At 35.3% G+C, this 21985-nt stretch overlaps 1 protein-coding gene and 2 pseudogenes across 1 annotated transcript; 2 read left to right on the forward strand and 1 right to left on the reverse strand.

Annotated features, from left to right (window-relative positions):
- Positions 1-5233, forward strand: part of LOC112822979 (large ribosomal subunit protein eL27-like) — a 26483-nt pseudogene extending 21250 nt beyond the window's left edge.
- A 98-nt stretch (positions 5234-5331) lies between these two features.
- On the reverse strand, positions 5332-5750 carry LOC112823672 (large ribosomal subunit protein eL42-like). Its single transcript, XM_025871510.2, has one exon. The coding sequence runs from the start codon at positions 5705-5707 to the stop codon at positions 5387-5389; it is 321 nt and encodes a 106-aa protein (XP_025727295.1). The 5' UTR covers positions 5708-5750; the 3' UTR covers positions 5332-5386.
- Positions 5751-9512: 3762 nt separating this feature from the next.
- LOC112822981 (dnaJ homolog subfamily C member 8 pseudogene) overlaps positions 9513-21985 on the forward strand; it is a 62750-nt pseudogene continuing 50277 nt past the window's right edge.

Genomic DNA, 21985 nt, shown 5'->3' on the forward strand with positions numbered 1-21985 from the left:
ACACACACACACACACACACACACACACACACACACACACACACACAGAGAAAAGATGGGGGTTGGGAAGAGAGAGAAGTGAATTCACCAGTTTTTTTTTTAAAGAGTCAATACTGAAAGAATATACATAAGTGTAAAGAAATAGCCTCAATATCAGTTTGTTTTTTATTTTGTATTTCAGACTTAGAATTATAATTTAAAAGCGAATTAAGGAAATAAATGTATACTTAGTCCCAGTGACAATTCCACCCAAAAGCAGCCAAATAATTTTATACTGAGGTTTTATTCTGTCCACTATTATTTCACATATTGAAGGTAGTTATATAAGATTTTCTTCATTAATTTCAAGGTTTTGTGAAGAAAGAGAATTGCATATTCTTACTTTAAAGAAGTTGTGTCGTTAGCCAGCTTCTGTGGAAATAGGCTGTCCTACAGAAATTTGTATGCAAGCTGTTTATTGTTTTCAGGAATAACATCTATGAGAGAGTTAAAAAAAAACACAACAAAACAACAACAACAAACAGGACTGAACAGAGGGATGATTAGAACTTTATGCCATTGTGGCAAAGACCAGTCAATCCCAGTAGAGCAAAGGTGACTCTTCCAGGTTATGAATGGAGGGAAAACAACTGAACCTTTTAACAGTTTCTTACCCTCAACCCACCTTACCATGCCCATTCTGGCCAGTCATTGGATATAGACTACATCTTCAGAAAGATACACAATCTTGGTGAGGTGGCTCTCTAAAACTTAGTGCAATTTCTTCAGAGAGACTCAGATGAGAGACTACGCTCCCAGCAGCTGGAGGGATGAGGGCTTCAGTCGTGAAGGTGGCAGAGGATTTTTGAGCCCCTTGGGTTTTTTGAGATACTTTAACTTTGATATGTTGGAGTTAGAGATATTTGGACTCATTTCAAGTTGAGTGTAAAGGCACTGAAAGCTTTATCGGGCTTATAATACTCCTTGAACCCAGCTAATCCTTACTGGGGGAGAAAAGAGGAGATAAAACAATTGTACAGCTGTGTAGACTTTAAAATGCCTTAAAAGTAATGAGAACAATGTGCAAAGTTCCCTACAATAAAGCCTTTTGCCAATTGAGTTCATATCTTGAGATTGCTGAGAAAAGATGCCTGACAGTGTATGGGAATGATTTCTTTAGAAAAAGGTCACATCAGAATCAGTGCACTTGTCATATGTGTATTAGTGACAGATCTTTATCTCTAACCTAGAGATCCAAAATATTATATTTTGAAGGGGAAAGATAGTGAGTGAAACCTGTTAAAAGAATAGAGAAATGACCTTTACTATGCTCCATAAAGAAAATTGGTCACATACTTGTTTTGCAATAATAAATATACCTAACAAGTTTGCTGCAATGTCAGGTCCTTACGAATAATGAACAAAATGATAATTTTGCTTTTAAAGAATGTTTTCGTGGGAAATCAAGTTTTATAAACAAGGGCTTTCTTTGTTTATTCTCCTTTTAAAATATAGCGTATAGTCCAGACAGAGAGACATCTTTCAGGGTAGCAAGATCATGTGTTCATTAAATTAATGATTTAATTTCTGCTGCATTCTTTGACAATAAAATTTTTGCATTTTATTTTATCATTTTTTAAAGATTTTATTTATTTTTGACAGAGGAAGACACAGCGAGAGAGGGAACACAAGCAGGGGAATGGGAGAGGGAGAAGCAGGCTTCCTGCTGAGCAGGGAGCCTGATGTGGGGCTGGATCCCAGGACCCTGGGATCATGACCTGAGCCGAAGGCAGACGCTTAACGACTGAGCCACCCAGACGCCCAAAATTTTTGCATTTTAATGTGTGGGCTGATTCACATGAACCTTCCAATGAAAAATATAAAATATATTACTGTGATTTCACACTACCCACTACAGAGAAACTCTAAGTCTTCGTTTTTCATTTTATTTCATTATCTTCTGCTCAGAAATATCCAGTGACCTATGTTTGGAAACAGTTTGTGAAAAATGTGTGCATCAGAATTTGGAACATTAGGAAGTTCATGTAACATCAGTCCATCTTAGTCACCCGTATGTAGAAAAAAACAAATTGCATCCTGTCACAGCTGCCTAATATTTTGGTAGAGATAGGATCATCAAGTTAAGCAGAAGTGTTTTGTGTCTATATAAAACAATTTAGGGAGGTAAAACAATAATCACAAGGTGTTCATATAAAATGAATAAATGTGATTATGTTTAATGAAGTAGGGCAAATTTAGTTCATTCTGAATACAACAGCACTTTTTTTTCTTTTTCAAATTTTTATTTAAATTCTAGTTAGTTAACATATAGTATAATATTGTTTCTGGGAGTAGAACAGCACTTTCTTTTATTTTACTTTTTTAAAGACTTATTTATTTTCGAGAGAGAGAGACAGGGAGAGAGCAGGGGTGGGGGAAGAAGCAGAGGGAGAGGGAGAGAGAATCCAAGCAGACTCCACGCTGAGCGTCGAGCCCAACATGGGACTCAATCTCACATCCCTGATCTCATGACCTGAGCCCAAACCATGAGTCAGATGCTTAACTGAGTGCGCCACCCAGGCACCCCAGAATAACACTTTAAAAAAGTTAAAATAAGAATTAGTTTCTCTTCTCACAAGTAAAGGAGACAGAAAGAAAAGAAATAGAATAAAAAATATAATTAAAACATCCACAATACACGTTTTCAATCTTGCTTTTGATCCTGTATTAATAATTTAACATTTAAGATATTTTTATTTGAATTCCAAATTTAAAAGTAAATAAAGAAGAAAAATTAGAGGAATTTTAAAGTGCATAACCTTTTAGGATTTAAGTCCTTGTTTTAAAAAAAGAAAGAATTACTTCATATTAGAAGCTATTATATATAAGAATGAACACATTAGAAACAATCTTTGCAGTTCTTAGTCATATATGAAACATTTATTTACAAGCTGATTTAATAAGCCTTCACTGAAAAATTATCTTCTATGTGCTAGATTCTGTGCTATTAGAAAAAAAGCCATAATTTCTACCAATGTGCTTTTGCCTATATGCATACCATATTAATTTGTTAGTTTATGCATACATGCACACACACACACACACACACACACACACACACACACTTAGTTTTTTTAATGTACCAGAAGTCAAATATACTTCTTACATGAAGCGAAATATCAGAAGGCAGAGTGAATTAGGTTTTGGAAGATTTTTTTTTTAATTGTATTTATTTATTTGACTGAGAGAGATACAGTGAGAGAGGGAATGCAAGCAGGGGCAGTGGGAGAGGGAAAAGTAGGCTTCCCGGATCATGACCCAAGCGGAAGGCAGACGCTTAACGACTGAGCCATCCAGGTGCCCCTAGGCTTTGGAAGATTTAAAGTGTACTCCAACCATATACAAGATTGCTTTATATAACACAAAACATTATATTGTTTCCTAAATTCCCCTTAATCTCACCTACCATTGGATCCTCTGACCATTGCCCATTTGGATTATGGTACTGATAGTCTTAAACTCCTATTAAACCTTCCTATATGTTTGTTTGACATTACCGCTCCAATCTTCTTATGTAGAACTGATATTTTTCATTACCTGCCATCCCTTCATCCCTGTGGCTGGAAGTCACAATAGCATGCCCTTCACAGGCCACAGGAGTAAGATACGTGGTTCAGACTTGTGGCAGTAAATCACAATGATCTGACTTTCCCAGACTGTGGGGCTAAGTTCATGTCAATTAAGTAGATAACTTATCCTCTTGGCCATAGTCTTGGGCTCAGGAGTGACCATATCAACCAAGTATTTCCAAAGAGAAAATCTGAATGTGTTTGATGTATAGTCACTGATAAAGATATTTTAAGCTGCTGATTCATTAAGCCATTGGAATGTTTCTTGGTGTTGCAAACAGGTGTCATTTTTCTCAGGTATTGAGAACCTCTTAGAGAGTAAAGTCAACAAACAGAGGCAAACAAATCTACAGAAAAGATAAGGGATAAAGCACTGATACCTTCTTATGAAAAATAGGATCTAAGCATGAAGCTAGTTGTGTTTATAAAGCCACACTCCCTTTTATTCTTAAGACAGTTTGAGTTCAGTTTCAATGTCTTCCAATGAGAAAGTGATTCCTAATGAATAAACTCTATATATAGAGAACACTTCAGCAGTAGGAAATAGGCTAATCAAAAATAAGGCAGGGGATAATAATTAGAAAATTACTTCTATGATATTTGTAGGACATCATGATCAAAATGTATTCACATGATCAGTATCCAATAAGGCGATAATTTAGAGGAGTGAGATGATGAGTTTGAGAGAATCCTTCAGTCTGTACTAAATAACATTCACAAACCTTGTAAAATGTAAATCAGATTATACTGTTTCTCTTCTCAAAATACTCTACTGTAAAGTAAAACTAAAGACTTTCTAGGCTTTCATCCATCCTTCTTATCTGCTTTATTACATCCTTGACCTCATAATCTGCATCCACCCTCTTTCTTACTCTGCTCCAGACACACTGGCCTCCTTACTATCTCTGTAACTCACCAGAAAACAAACAAAAAAACATGCCTAAGGTCTTTATCCCCTCTCTTCTTTTCTTTCTAGAATGTTCTTTCTATGGATATTGACATGACTGACCTTTTAATTACATTTGAAAATTTTACTAAAATGGTAATTTTTTAAAGTCTTTCCTGATCATTCAAATTAAATATCATATATTCATATTTTCTAAGCGTCCCTACTTTATCCCCTAGCACTTGTCACTATATAATGCTTTATTTAAATTAATATTCATATTGTTTATTGTCTGTCTTCCCATGGAAGTATATATTATAAGGCTCGGGTGGTTTGTGTCAAAAGAGCAAGTTTGTGAGAACTGGGACCGTGGTGCTGGTCCTGGCAAGAAGCTACTTCCAAGGCGAAGTGGTCCTTGTGAAGAATACTAAGGATTGCCACCTCAAACCAGCCCTACAGTCATGCTCTGGTGTCTGGAATTGACCAGTATCCTAGCAAAGTGACAGCTGCCATGGGCAAGAAGAGGTCAAAGATCAAATGTTTTGTGAAAGTTTGTAACTACAATCACCTCTTGCCCACAGAGTACCCTGTGGATATCCTCTTGGACAAACCTGTCAGCAACAATGATGTGTTTAGAAACCCTGCTCTTAAATACAAGGCCTGAAGCAGGGCTGAGGTTAAGTTCAAGATGTACAAGAACAGCAAGAACAAATGGTTCTTCCAGAAGCTGCGGTTTTAGCTCTGTTTTGTTTCAATCATTACAAATTATAAATAAATATATATATATATATTATATAACTGCATCACGTGGACTATTTTTTCCTTTGCTTTTTTTTTTTTGAACATAACCTCATGATTTTATTGTCTTCGTAATATTAACAAAATATGAAGCTTAGAACTGGATCACTTGGCCCTTTCTCTTCTTATCTCCTCCCAGTTCAAAATGCTTGCATCTCTTAATAGCCAGAATTCTCTTAGATCTGCAACTGGGCTCAACACATTCAAGCCTCAGCACAATCTTCTTTGTAGTTTTAGCCTTTTTCCGGAAAATCGGCTTAGTCTGCCCACCATAGCCACTCTGCTTCCTGTCATAACGCCGCTTTCCCTGGGCATAAAGAGAATCTTTGCCCTTCTTGTACTGTGTCACTTTGTGGGGCTGGTGCTTGCCACACTTCTTGCAGAAAGGCCGGCGGGTTTTAGGAACGTTCACCATGTTTGCGAGAGCGCTATCGGCACGGAAAGAAAGAGGCTGGGCCGGAAACAGAACTTTTTTTCCTTTGCTTGTTTTTTAAATAGTTGTATCCTCAGTGCCTAGATTAGTAGTGGTTTAGTAAGATAAGTGCTCAATAAACATTTGCAAAATAATGAATGAAAATGAGATTTAAAGTCAGAGAGGGAGAGAGAGAATCTTAAGCAGGCTCCAACCCAGCACGAGTCCAATGCTGGGCTTGATCTCAGGACTCTGAAATCATAACCTGCGCCCAAATCAAGAGTCAGACGCTTAACCAGCTGAGTCACTCAGGTGCCCCTCGAATGTTTGTCATTTAAACAAATTGTCTTAGTTATTAGATTCTTTGCCTTTCTCTATACATTTTAGACTCTTTAGAATTCTTTACATGAAATTACTTGGATCAAGTTTACCTTATGATTAAATCAAGACTTCAGTAGCTTAGTTTATATCATTTATTCATTTATCCACTCATCCTAAACATTAAGTACCTATTGTGCAGAAGGCACTGTACCGTAGGATAGTGTTCATGAGCAAACAAGGTAAGGTATAACTCTTTACATTATAGTAGAACATGTATAATTAAAAAAAAAATCAAGTTTACAGGGAGTAAACATAGGAATGATAGAGAACCCTTAACTTCCAAAAATATCTAAGGGACGTAATAAGATTTCTTTTTGAGGATGTGATATTTGAATTGTAATATGGACTCTGATAATAATGCCACCAACTATTTCTAGGGGAAAAGAAGTTAAGAATTTACTATTGCCTCATGGTTTATGAATTCATAACAAACCTTTTGGGATTTACTACTTGTTGAACCTATGAAAATAAATAAAGACAATCTCACTTAAAGTGGAGTTGGGAAGCCCAGAGAGGGAGCATTCACATATTACCACTTGCCTTAAGAAGCATACCTTGCATTACCCAGTAGGAAGAAGCTTACTTTGCACACCCCAGCCGGAGGAAGGAAGAATTTCTCTTTGCTCAAGCACCAGTCCAGTCAACGAGAACTCAGTGAAACAACCCCCTCCCTTTTCCTCCTTTCCCCTATAAAAGTAAGCTCCTCTCCTTTGTTCTCTGGATTTGCCTATGGTTCACCATAGTTTGCTCATCCAAATTACAAATCCTCTGCTATTCCAAAATGAACTCATTTTGCTGGTAAAATAACTGGCTTTTTTCTTTTTTCAGATCAATAAATCAATATTGCAAAGTGATATATTGTTAGGATTGATACATTTTTCTGAAATATCCTGTTAATTTTATAAAGTGACTTGAGGACTATATAAGCAAACTATGCATGACATTATCACTGTGTCTTGTTATGCTAATGATACTAAAAAATAATTTTCCTGTTGTTTCCTTGTGAGGTATACACAAGTCATTTTAAATCAAGACACTCTTCCATGAATTTAAAAGACATAAAACTTAAGGTGGCTCATGATTATTTGTTGTATAATCCTTGTAATGTAAACTTAAGGAAAAACTTAAAAAACAATTAAGATACGCAAGAAAGTTAGTGAAGGTTAATAATTTAAATTTTCAACAAAGTTAAAATTATCAGTTTGTACTGTTTCTATAAACAAGCGGTCAAAATAGAAATATAGGGTGATTGCTAATCATAGAAGTAAATACTTAAGGTATTCATTAAAATTAAAGAGCTGCTATTATCATTGCCATCCTAATAATAATGATAGTGACAATAATAAATATAAATTTAAATCATTCTAAAAAGTACTTTTTAAATGTGAAAAAATATCAAGAACACTGCTGTGCTGTAAGCCTCCTGGTTTATTTGCATCTGTTTTCAATCTCTTCTCAATATATATATATATATTTACATACAAGCCCACATACAATTTTATATCAGATTTTTAATGACAATATAATTCTTCATAACTAAGATTTATCTCTTCCATAACAAGTATGATCTTTTTCTACTTAATTTACAATCAATTTTTGGCTTCTCTTCATTATTCTGCAACACAGGAAGTTGATCTTAATAGATTGCATTTCTGGGTACCATTTCCCCTTAGTTTCTGGTTGAATTAGCAAAAGATTCAATAGCAGAAGACTGGATGACAGGGGCGGGGAAGATATAAGGATATTTCTTCACTTTGAGCTGCTGGTGTTGGATTTGCTGTGATCCCTCTCATGGTTCCAGCTACCTTGGATTCAGAGACACCATTTTCCTATTATCCCTTTTATCCTTTGGGCCTGGGGAAGGAAATGGCTTCTGGCTATAGCTAGTCTTCGGTTTACTAAATATCTTTTGTTTGTTCCCTTAACCCTTTCCACAACTCTGTAAATAATATCGTCTTTAAATTATCTTTAGATATTTAACTAATAATAACAGGTAACTTAATTAAATATTTAATAATAACCTATTTAGATAAATTAATTCCATATGAATGTATCTTTATGATTCTGGTAGACCCTGACTAATATAACACATTTGGAAAAAAGCTTCATAGTATTTCATGTAATGAAATTGACACTACCAAGTTTAAATGAACAGTTTTGATTTCCATAATGTGTTAGATGTGGGAGCCAGTTTCATTCATTCTTCAAATACAAAGTACATGCCTATGATGTTCTAGTCTCTGATGATACTTAGACTAATAAAATATGGTTTCTTTACTCAGGAGAGAACAGACTATTGTGAAAAGTTTCCCTCCAGACTGTTATATACTTGAGATAAGCAAATTCAGTAATAGGAAAAAAAGGTACCATCATTGTAATGTGATCAAGATTATCTATCCAAGTACGATAGCAATTTGGAGTAACTGTCCTGGAGGAGCTGAAATAATTCTAATTTAATATTCTGAGGACAGATCTGGATTTGACTCATGTGTCTGTACTTCTTAAGTAAGCTAGGCTTCTAATTTTAATTTCAATCTTTGTCTAGGGGAGATGTATCATTGAAAAATGATATAGATTCAAATAATGAGAGACTCAAAGTAATGTTGTTTATGCAAAGCTGTTCTCTCCACTTTTATTTTCATGAGACCTTGAAAAGATTACCAAAGCCAAGTCATATCACAAAAGATGGGATATTATAAGACATTAAAATGATATTATCACAGAATATTTAATTGTATAAGAAAATAATCATGATATGAAATTGTTTTAAATGTCCAAAAACAGCTTTTAAATTTATACGTTTCATACATAAAAAGGATGGATCAGTAAGAAGGTTAATTGATAGCAAGCAATACTTACTTTCATCCCAACACAAACCAAGATATTCCACACAAGAGGAAAATACGTGGACGTTCAAACAAAATTTAAAAAATGTAAAGAATCCATGGAAAATGAAAGAATGTTAAATGAGGAGAACTTTCCAGTCCAGATTAAAGAAGGGTTGGATGCTTCTTTGGGGGAGAGTTTATAGAAAAGTGTTTGCCTTCCTACTAACATCTCAAAAAGGACAAATAGCAGCACCAGTCCAAGAACATAAGATTTGCCAGGGTTCCAACACAGTGATGCTAGGATGGGATGAGTAACAGGTGAAAAATTGCAGGCGGATCTACCACCAGTGAGTGTTCTTGCTAACCGCTCTGTTCACTACACTCTCAGGGATGGACAATTACAATTTTAGGAGAACGTCAGTGCCCAGAGTAGCTATACACACAAGTCAGGCACATCTGGTGAGAAAGTACCCAACAGTGGTGAGGGAAAAGGGGCGAGGTGGTTTTGCCATGTCACGTTCCAAATCTTTTTTACCTTTGGGCTTTCTGTCTCCTCCTACTTTATACAACAGACACATTTCCACAAAAAAGACAAAAGAATGGTGAAACTCAGTTCCGGTTTCTGGATTTCTGTTTTTCCACCTTACCAGCTGATAACTAAAGCTATTAGAAAAAATGAGTTCATGTACAAAAATAAGCATGAAACATCAAAAAATAAGCTCAACATCAAAGATTCTGCACATGTGAGTCATCAAAATCCTTAGTGTTAACTTGTACTTTTGCCCTGCTATTAAAAATGAGTAAGAGAAAAGCACCAAAAAATTATATCATATGTTAGAGTCTATTTTAGATTTCTCAAGTTATTTTCTATAATAACTTTTGTTATCTTCATATTTATTTTCTGTCCAAATGAATTAAGTTTCAGCTTCACATTAAAAAGTAGTTATCCCAAAAAATATTTATCACAATGCCCACATATGCAAAAATACCTAGAAGTACTAAAAATATGTGCATCCTATTTGCTTCCATTATTTTTACATAATTAGGGGAAGAGGAACAAAATAAGAATGTTAGCTGAGCTAACACAAAACACTCTTCAATAATTTCTCAAACTGTACCAACATGATTACTTCTAAGCCTATATTTTTGAGTGATAAGTAAACTTTAAGGACTCAGAGCATTATTTTTATACATGTAATCCTTCATTAATAAGTTTTCTAGCAGTACCTGCCCCACAACCCTGTGAAGTGCTTGTTTTGCATTTCTCTTTGCCTGAGAGTCTCCTTCTCAGCAGTGTTTCAGAACTGACAGTTTTGCTTGTGATGATAAGAGCTTGAGGCCCCAGTCGCATGCTGAGTGCTCCAGGGTTTCCAAAAAAACAAACCAAGACCCCACACCTCTAAAATCAGAAGAACAGCGAGACTCTGACAGACAGTAAGTACTGCCGTGAGGTAAAAAAAGAATAAAGCAGGTAAATTAATCATAATCTATCCCTACCTTTGTAAAAGATTCAGGTTCAGCTATTTTGCATTACAGTTAGCCTTTCCATTAATTTCTGGTTTTTCTTTAATTGTGGGTGACAACCTGTAGGGAGAAATGTTGTTTATTAATGAGGCCTAAGTATGTGTAAAACTTTTCTAAAACTGTTTCTAAAGCAGGTTTCTAAATGCCTTGCAATATGCCCAACCAATCTATTTAGGGATAGTTAAATTAAGATGGTGAAGACTAATGAGGGATTGAATGGGCCAGCCATTATCTTCCCCAGCAGCTTGTAGAGACAAGTAATCATGAAGAAATTTTCTTTTTTGAAAAAAAAAATCAGGACTTTTTAATGTGAAATTTTCTGTAGAGCCAGGAGAGGAATTTTTTTTTCCTCCCACAATTATTAAGCACAATCTAGTTTTCTCAAGCCTTTCGACCCGTGTTTAGAGATAGGTTTTCAAAATAGGATTAAGCAAGATGTCATGGCCTCATTCCTATATCCTCAGATATAAGAACTGCAGTCTCTCAAAATAATCCTTCTAAATATTTCTGGGTCATCTTACATGTACTCATGAGCATGGCTTCTCCTGTCAGTCATTGATTGCTACTCCAAAAGGCATGAGTTAAGGACAACCTTATCCAATAAGCATCTCATCTGTTGAACCACAAGCTTCTGAGGGTCTAAGATGCCAAAGCTATTTTCTTCCATTTGTTTATCTATTTATTACTTATTTATCAAATTAAGATCATTCTTATTTTCCCTTTGGTTATTAAAAAAAAGAATGATATTTACCTCCTTATACATTATTTCTGAAATATTTCTCTATACTTTGTTCTTTTTTTTTCTTCTATGCTCTCAGTCTGCAGAATTTCAGGAAGTTCTATATCAAATATATATAAAAGGGATTATATTTTTAAACCTTAAGAAACATTAGCAGCAAACATTACCCATAATTAAGAATACTAGAAAAGTTTAAGCCATTATAAAGGTTTAAAATGCTTTATGTATGGATTCTGATTTGAAATATTTTGTTCTTTTGATTTCACAGTTGATATCTATTTAGTCATAGGTCAAACTCAGAGTAAAATTGCATTAAATCTGTGTCTCTTCATTGTTGGTCTACTTATTTCTATTTCTTCCTTCCACGAATACATTTCACAAGGGCCTCACCCATGAGTCCAGTGGAGTGGAACAATCTACAGTCTGAACAACAAACATCATAATGAACTCAGCATCTTCTTTACCTCTGTCAGTCAAAAATTTTCAGATTCACAATATACCTGGATTTCAGTAAATTTCTTAGCCTTGATGTAAATCATATTTGGTGACCTGTCCATTTAGTTTGCCAGGAATATCCAAACCTCACTGCCTGCTTATACCTGAACTGTGAATGTGCTATACTAACCAATTTTACCTTTAATTTCAAAGATCAGTCATGTTGGTATATCCCTTTAGAAAATGATGACTAAAATGTCTGTGTGAAACTGCCAGACTTGAAACTCCATTTCAACTAAATGTTATTAAAATATGCAATGCAGAAGAGGAGAAATCATGAAAGAATTTATTATTTTAGTCATATTGGACCCATATTGGTTCTTATTTTAGGATATATAGCTTAAATATATATAAATGAATAGATTTACATAATTACATAATTGCTTTTGTAAAATATAGATTTACATAATTGCCTTTGTCTTTTTTATTTATTTTTTTAAGATTTATTTATTTATTTTAGAGAGAGAGCACTTGAGCAGGGGGTTGGGCAGTGAGGGGCAGCGGGAGAGGGAGAGAGAGAATCTCAGGCAGACTCCCTCCTAAGCATGGAGCTTGACAGGGGCTCCATCTCATAACCCTGAGATCATGACCTGAGCTGAAACCAAGAGTCAGACGCTCAACTGACGGTGCCACTTGGGCGCCCCTCTTTTATCCTTTTTAGTACTATCTGCTGGAGCCATGGTTTTTGGTGGGCTGTCTTGCTTATTGTATCATTTTGCTGTAGCAGGTTAGCTAAAGAGGTAAATGAGGATAACTACCTCAAGTCCTTTATATAAAGCATAATGATATTACACACAGTAATTTTCTTAACCTTCCTATGTTTTTTTAATGAAATGATTGAAACAATGTGCAGAAGCTTGACACCCAATTTCTTAAAGTTTCCATGACTCAATAAATTTTCTTATAACTACTAGCAACACTGACATATGAGTTTTTTAAAGAATAAATTTTTTGTCCAAAGCAGTATCAAGAATGAGTCATTTTGAAAATCTGACTTAGAGAACAAAAGTTACAGCCTTCCGATAATGACCCACAGCAATTTGCACAGATATAAGTCAGCTGAAAATCAGGATTTAAATTAATTTCTTCAGTTGCTTAATGAGCTTTGTAACAGAATCACCTATTATATTTTTTTCATAATGGTGAGGATACATAATCACCCAGATAGTTTGTCTTCTGTTCCTGCACTGTGGTTCATGGCTTGGTCAATGTAGAACCACCTTCAAGGCATGCACATTACCATCACTGCCTGAGAAAGAGTAACTGAGTAATCAAATTGATCACACAAGTTCTGGAATTCCACACCAAAAAAACCCCCACAAAAATGTATAAATAGGATCATTTAATTAAAAATTAAGAAGTATCAGTAACAAATGTTTTTCTGTAATCAAGTATTCAAAATGTTTAAATTGTTACAATGACAATAGAAATATTATACGCATGCATTTTATCTGAAAAGTACAGTGATATTTTTCTCCTTGACTTGGGGGAGAGGGGACATATTTTCAAGCCCGTAATAGGCAACAATCAGCCTATAAGAGCATTCTAAATCTCTCCTGAGCCAGCCTGGACTGCTACAGAAAGAAGCATGGACCATCACCCCAGCTTCTGCTTTTCTAATCAAGGCTGATTTTTTTCTGTTGTCTTCTCTGAACCTAATATTGCTTAATATTTGGGCAATTCTGAGGCCTCCCATTTAGCTTGTCCAGTTAAAATCTGGAGAAGGTTGTACTTGCCCACCATTTACGTATGAGCTGGTATTGGTAAGACTACCCTCACGTGCATCCCATCTATTCCACTTAAACATTCAAGTAAAGGTGATACCAAAACCGAATATCTCTTACATTGTTATTTTCCTATCTGCAAATTTCTCAAGGCCTTGCCTAACTCCCAAGCTTTACTTTCAGCCCTTCATGCTGCCTAGGGATATTACACTACACTGTGAAATGACATTCCATAATCTCATAAATTTTGTTTATTTTTCTTAGGACCTTCAACTTTCACCATAGCACGTATAGCCTCAGACACCCCACTACTGGTGGTTGGACAAACACATGTAATGACTTTGTTTTCAACCGCCTTAGCGGCTGAAACAATCTCAGTAGCCTGTGTCAGGCTGTTTTGTGTCTCTTCCCTATGGACTTGATTAGATTTATAGTTACCTGACGTGGGACAAGGGAATTTAACAGGCTTCCTGAGGAGAGGTTGCTGTTGACAATGAAGCAGGCTTCCTTTGTCCCAGCCAGTGCACTACTTAACTTTTTCATAGGGATCCTATAAATTTACTTCATCTTTTAATAGCCATTTAAATAATTCTATCTGATTCCCTGTTTCTTTACTTATCTTTCTCTCTTTTCATTCCTCTGGCTTTTTGCTTTCTTCTGGAGACTCTGGAGCTTTATTTCAGTAAAACCTATGCTAGAGTAAATCTGTCATGGCATTTCATCAATTCTCCTGCCTTCTCAATAGGAGAATTATATGTGGAGCACATGATGGAAGGCATGTCTTATTCTGAATATCTGCCATAGTTTGGGTCTGAGACATATTTTATGAAGAAACTGGTTTCTGGGATGCTGTTGCCATTGATATTTCTATGGTTCTGTGGAGGTATTCCATTTCACAGACTGTGAGAGTAATTCAAGTTTCCTTTCTTTACATAGAATTTTTTCTCTCCAATCCTCCCTAAATAGGCATGGCTATTACTCTATTGGTAGTTGAAAAACACCAACCACTACAGAATGCTGTGGACTAATATTCATAGAAGACATTCCTTTTCATTCTTCAGTGTCCAGAAATAAATTAATTGCCTTAAGTCAACTGACCTAGAAATACAGGAAAGTAGGAATTCCCTAGGCATCTTTACCAAAAGATTTTTCAGCAAAATGACTGACCTCTTTTATACTACAGCCTCTGCTTTCCAGAATTATCTGCCCATCACATTTGTCCCTGACTGATTCATTTATGAACCAGCAATTAAATAGAAGAACATCAGGATGAAGCACAGTGTTTTCTCACATCTACAACATGGCTTTTGGTTTAGAATTTGGATCTATTTTCATTTAAAACACCTGAAAAGAGCCAGTTGTTTAATTAGCTGTTATTTCCCTCTCCTCCAAGGGTTTCAGTTTCACAAAAGGAAGTTTTAAGATGTAATCAAATAATTTTACCAGTTGATTGCTTCCTCATTTTGCTTTAGATCATTTCAGCTATTCTCTAGTGGAGAAATCCATGTCATTCATATTCCATTGGTAAGATATAACACTGGTTATTTGTTACAGAGCATCTTGTCAGTAAAGCTGTGGGTAAAACCATGAGTTAAAACAACAACAACAACAAAAAAAAAAACCAGTCTCTTAGCATAACCTTCTCAGAACTTCACATTCTCTCCCCTATTACTATATTCTTTAAAACCTAAAACCTCTAAGTGGCAACATAGCTATGGTTGCAAGTTTGAGCAGGTTACCAATTGATACCAATGATATCATAGCACATTTACTTAGTGTTGTAGAAAGATAGAAGTCACAAGATATAGTAAGTATGACATCATTACCTTACTATGCTGGGAGCCCAGATATCATCCATTAAAACAAAACAAAACAAAACAGAACAGAACAAAACAAAAACAAAAAATTTAAAAAAAGTTCTTTATCTACACAAGACACTAAGATGGCCACAGATGTGTATTGATCAACTTGACACAAAATTCCCCATTCTCAATATCCTGACAATCTTTTATATTGTGCTATCATACAGGGAAAATGTCTATAAGTTAACTCTCAGCTTCCTCAACAGAGGTACAGTGCCCATTTCCATCCCCTTCACTCTCATAGTGGAAGATCTTAAGCTCTTTAGTTTTCCAGGAAACAGTAATGTGGAGAGACAGAGCCTGAATGCATTCCAAAGCAGGTCTGTGTCAGCCCAAGCATGATGTAAATCCTTCACTGTCCAGTTCCTTCTTTCATTATTATTATTTTTTCTCAATTGCTAATGGTAGTTAAAATAGCACTGTATGACATCAAGGTGATTGTATAAATCAAGTGCTGAAATTGTGAGAAAACAGCTATAGGTAACCATTCATCTTATACGAATATGTTATATATCTTCTTTAAAATTTTCATTAAATTTTTTTAAAGATTTTATTTATTTATTTGAAAGAGAGAGAGAATGAGAGATAGAGAGCACTAGAGGGAAGAGGGTCAGAGGGAGAAGCAGACTCCCTGCTGAGCAGGGAGCCCGATGCGGGACTCGATCTCGGGACTCCAGGATTATGACCTGAGCCGAAGGCGGTTGCTTAACCAACTGAGCCACCGAGGCGTCATTAAATTTTAACAAATATTAAAATAAGCTTAATATCTTAAAATAAATTCTCAACGAACCAAGGATCTTTTGACTTTAGTTTAAGAATCACCATTCAAGGGGTATCTGGCTGGCTCAGTTGGAAGAACATGAGACTCTTGACCTCAGGGTTGTGAGTTCAAGCCCTATGTTGGGTGTAGAGATCACTTAAAAATAAAATTAAAAAAGAATCACTATTCAATAAGAAACAATCTGAAGCAAATTCCACTCTTTTTATCTAAATTGCTCTCTCTGTACAATTAAGGAGAAGGGAATATACATTATAAAAATAATTAAGATTCATTACTCACATTTCATTACATTAGAAATTATCTCTATTTCATCTTTTCATGTTAATCAAACAAGCAATAATCAATCATTCTCAATTCTATCTATACTGCTTGCATTATATCACTTTGTTTTTATTATATATACATACATGTGTATGTGTGTGAGTATACTATGAGCAGAAGGGTGGCTTTGCAATTCTATGGGTATGAGTATAGTGCCAAGTGAATAAGATAAACAACATTTGATTGGAATTTAATTAATAACAACTACTGAAATTATAATAGAATTTTTGTGACTTTGAGATTAAAAAGAAAGAAAAAGAAATAGTCCCTCTTAAAACTAGTTAGAAATGTTTTGACATAAGTTAATAGAATCAATGTGCTTAACTTTAAAAAAATCCCTATTTTACATAATTATAATTCTGTTCATCATTCCATAATAGCATAGAAATTTTGTTAAAATTAAAGTGATAATTGCATATTTTAGAGAGTTGTCAATTTGTCTAGAAAAATAATATTAGAGTACAATTAAATAAAATAACCAAGAAAACTTAGATTTACTGAGATATGGTGGGAGGAGGAAACTTTTAGATACAATTTAAGAAGGTATGTAATTTTATATTATACTTGCAGGGAAGACCAGATTTTGGTTCACTGAATTTTCTTGGGAAACAGTCTAAGTGCAAGAGACAAACACACATACAAACAAAAAGGTACCTCCCTCAACACAACCACACACACACACACACACACACACACACACACACACACACACACACAAATAATTGATAATAAGATCAACCTACTTGCTAAGGACTGAATTTTGTCCTCCCCCAAGTGAACATGTTGAAGCCCTAACCCCACATTGTGATGGTATTTAGAGATGGGACTTTTGGGAGGTAAGTTTATTTAATTAAATTAATTAATTAATTAATTAATTAATTTAAGATTTTATTTATTTGACAGAGACACAGCGAGAGAGGGAACACAAGCAGGGGGAGTGGGAGGGGGAGAAGCAGGCCTCCCATGGCGGAGGGAGCCTGATGCCAGGCTCTATCTCAGGACCCTGGGATCATTACCTGAGCTGAAGGCAGATGCTTAATGACTGAGCCACCCAGTTGCCCCTGGAAGGTAAGTTTAAATGAGTTCATGAGAGTGGGACTTTCATGATGAGATCAGTCCCCTTATAAGAAGAGATATCAGAGTTTCTCATCCTTATGTGAGGATAGTATCAGAAAACAGCATCCTACAAAGCAGAAAGAGAGTTCTCACCAGAAACTAAACATTTCAGCACCTTGATCTTGGTCTTCCCAGCCTCCAGAACTGTGAGAAATGAATTTCTGATATTTATATCACCTAGTTTATGGTATTTTGTTATGGCAGCCTGAGCGGACTAAGATACTATCCAATTACTCTCTCTTGATAATACAGCCTAGGCTTACTTACCATGTGAGCTAAGAAAGGAAATTAGTTTTTCACATATAATAGTCTAGTTGAGACATCATCATTAGGTTATTTCTAATCCAGAGTTGTCCTTCAACAAAGTATTTTTGGTTATTTGTATGTTTTTTGGTCTGGTTTTTCAAAATGTTTTCTCCCTGAATCTTCTGTTTATATTGATAATACCACATTGAGTGAAATGGTATTACCAAATCATTGTTGAAGAAACACAGACGCATAGTTTAAGGGATTCACTTATTGCTAATCAATCATGTAAATTGACTTGCAATCAAGGTATCTGACTTTAGTCCCGTCTACTATTTTATGTTAAATATTTTTGGAAATAATGGTCCACATTATTCCATTTCAAAATTATTAAGACTAAACATGAAAAGTCTTCAGTTAAAATAACCAATTATTAAAATAATATGCTAATAAATTAGCTTGGGATCCCTTTATTTAATACCCTTATTGTTATGGTCTCAATGTGTCCCTCCAAATGTCATAACGCCCAAAGATAATGATATTAGGAGGTGGAAGTTTTGGGAAGTGATTAAGTAATGGGTGCAGAGCCTTCATTAATGGAACCGGTTTCTTGTAAAAGGAGGTCCAGAAAGATTCTTAGCCTCTTCCTCCATGTGAGGATACAATGGGAAGTCTGCAACTCATAAGAGGGCTCTCACTCAACCATGCCAGTCCCATGATCTTGACTTCCAGCTTCCAGTCTATGAGAAATACATTTCTGTTGTTGATAAGTTACCCAGCCTGTGGTACTTTCTTATAGTAGTTCAAACTAAAACATAAATTTGGTACCAAGAGTGGGTGCTGCTAAAAACGTAGAAGTAACTTTGGAACTGGTTAATGGGCAGGGTCGGGAAAAGTTTCATGGTTCATGCTAGGAAACACATTGCCAATGAATGTACTATTGAGGGTGATTTTCATGGAGGCTCAAAAGGAGAAGAAGAGATCTTTAGAAAAAGCTTCAACCTTCTTAGACAATACATAAGCAGTCATAAATAGAAAGTTGGTAGAAATATAGATGGTAAAGGTCATTCTGATGAGGTCTCAGATGGAAACGAGGAACATGTTATTGGAAACTGAAGGAAAGGTGATTTTTTGCTGTAAAATGGCAAAGAGCTTGGCTGAATTGTTTGTATCCTAGTGTTTTGTGGAAGGCTGAAATTGTGAACAATAAAATTGGATATGTGGCTAAAGAAATTACTTAGCAAAGTGTTGACAAACCAGCTTGGCTTCTCCTGAATGCTTATAGTAAAATATGATAAGAGAGAAACGACTTAAAGACAAAATGGGTAATCAAAAAGTAAATAGAATTTAAATGTTTGGAAAGGTCTTAGCCTACCCATATTGAAGAAAAAATGAGATGGACTAAGAAACTAAATATACATCCTTCCCGTGGACACATGTATACACAAACCAAACATTTGTATTATTTCTACTCATCTTTCAAATATTACCATTATACTTTATTTATTTATTTATACTTTATTATAGTATACTTCTTGTAATAGTTTAATTTCAAGTTGATGAAATATCTCTTTCTACCATTAGCTTTTGAAACAATTTTATTCAAATTCATAAAATCAGTACCTAGCTCCTGTTCTCAAGAAATATAACAAAAAGTATGTCTGTGTTTTTTGTTTATTTATTTGTTTTTTGAAGATTTTATTTATTTATTTGACAGAGAGACACAGCAAGAGAGGGAACCAAGCAGGGGGAGTGGGAGATGGAGAAGCAGGCTTCCTGCGGAGCAGGGAGCCCGATGTGGGGCTCGATCCCGGGACCCTAGGACCATGACCTGAGCCGAAGACAGACGCTTAATGACTGAGCCAACCAGGCGCCCTATGTCTGTGTTTTTTATACAAATACATATGTATGTATTTGAGTATATTAGATTAATGGTGTAACAAATGCTATTTTATTGAGATGCTAAAATCCATATATATTAGTAAATTTATGTTATATCTTCAGGTATTACAATTAATTTCTCATGGATTTGTATTTGTCCATATCAACAAAAACATTTGATTATTTTTGTGAGATTGAAATATTCTCTTGGAAAAAACAATGTAAGTGTAAAAAATGGCTGTACCAGAAAATGGTAGATTAATAACTATTAAAGTGATCTACCTCAAAATATTTTAGAAAAGGTAGGAAAGTAAACAGTTAATAATGATATAATGAAGTAATTGATAAATATCCTTAAATTATAAAATATAAATTATCCCTCAACCACAAAATCATATGCAAAGCTCTTCTAAGTTATATGAGTCAGGGTATATGAATCAGTGTTGTTGTTTTTTTAAATTTTTTATTTAAATTCAATTTAGTTAACGTATAATGTGTTATTAATTTCAGGGGCAGAATTTAGTGATTCATTAGCTGCATATAACACCCAGTGTTCATTACATCAGGGTCCTCCTTAATGCCCATCACCTGATTACCCCGTCCCCCACACCAACCACCCCTCCAGCAGCCCTCAGTTTGTTTCCTATAAAAAAGAGTCTCTTATGATTTGCCTCCCTCTCTTTCCCTTCTCCTATGTTCATCTGTTTTGTTTCTTAAATTCCATATATAAATGAAATCATATGGTATTTGTCTTTCTCTGACTCACTTATTTCGCTTAGCTTAATGCCTTCTAGTTCCATCCATGTTATTGCAAATGACAAGATTTCATTCTTTTTGATGACTGGGTAATATTCCATTATATATATATATTACTTCTTCTTTATCTATTCATCTGTCAATGGACATCTAGGCTCTTTCCACATTTTGGCTATTGTGGACTTGCTGCTATAAATGTTGGGGTGCATATGCCTCTTTGAATCACTATGTTGGTACCGTTTGGATAAATACCTAGTAGTGCAATTGCTGGTTGGTAGGGCAGTTCTATTTTTACCTTTTTCAGGAAACTCCATACTGTTTCCCAGATTGGCTGTAGGTTTGCATTCCCACCAACAGAGTAAGAGGGTTCCCCTTTCTCTGCATCCTTGCCAACATCTGTTGTTTCCTGACTTGTTAATTTTAACCATTCTGAACGATGTGAGGTGGTATCTCATTGTGGTTTTGATTTGTATTTCCCTGATGCTGAGTGCTGTTGAGCATTTTTTCATGTGTCTGTTAGCCATTTGTATGCCTTCTTTGGAGAAATGTCTATTCATGTCTTCTGTCCATTTCTTGGTTGGATTTTTTTTGTTTTTTGAGTGTTGAGTTTGATAAGTTCTTTATTGATTTTGAATACTAGCCCTTTATCAGATATGCCATTTGTGAATATCTTCTTCCATTCCATAGGTTGCCTTTTAGTTTTGTTGATCTTTTCCTTTGCTGTGCAAAAACCTTTTATCCTGATGAAGTCCCAATACTTCATTTTTGCTTTTGTTTCCCTTGCCTCTAGAGACGTGTCTAGTAAGAAGTTGCTGGCGCCAAGGTCAAAGAGGTTGCTGCCTGTGTGCTCCTCTAGGATTTTGATGGATTATTATCTCACATTTAGGTCCTTCATCCATTTTGAGTTTATTTTTGTGTTTGGCCTAAGAAAGTGGTCCAATTTCATTCTTCTGTGTGTGGTGGCTCAATTTTCCCAACACCATTTGTTGAAGAGACTGTCTTTTTTCCATTGGATATTCTTTCCTGCTTTGTTGAAGATTAGTTGACCATAGAGTTGAGGGTCCATTTCTGGATTTTCTATTTTGTTCCATGGATCTATGTGTCTGTTTTTTGTGCCAGTACCATACTGTTTTGATGATTACAGTGTTGTAATACACCTTGAAGCCTGGAATTATGATGCCTCCAACTTTGGTTTTCTTTTTCAACATTATTTTGGCTAATCATGGTGGTTTATAGTTCCATACAAATTTTAGGATAGTTTGTTCCAGCTTTGTGAAAAATGCTGATGGTATTTTGATAAGGATTGCATTGAATGTGTAGATTGCTTTGAGTAGTAAAGACTTTTGTTTTTTTTAAGGTTTTATTTATTTATTTGACAGAGAGAGACACAGAGAGAGAGGGAACACAAGCAGGGGGAGTGGAAGAGGGAGAAGCAGGCTTCTGCTGAGCAGGTAGCCTGATGCGGGGCTCAATCCCAGGACCTTGGAATCATGACCTGAGCCAAAGGCAGACGCTTAACGACTGAGCCACCCAGGCGCCCCTAGTATAGACTTTTTAACAATATTTGCTCTTCTAATCCCTGAGCATGGGATGTTTTTTCATTTCTTTGTGTTTTCCTCAAATTCTT

Source organism: Callorhinus ursinus, unplaced genomic scaffold (genome assembly GCF_003265705.2).
Source record: "Callorhinus ursinus isolate GAN/ISIS: 27379988/994484 unplaced genomic scaffold, GSC_fseal_2.0 scaffold5, whole genome shotgun sequence".
Classification (NCBI taxonomy): Eukaryota; Metazoa; Chordata; class Mammalia; order Carnivora; family Otariidae; genus Callorhinus; species Callorhinus ursinus.

Excerpts from the sequence above, each read along its gene's own strand:
- LOC112823672 (XM_025871510.2), bottom strand. The coding sequence starts at position 5,707 with ATGGTGAACGTTCCTAAAACCCGCCGGCCTTTCTGCAAGAAGTGTGGC.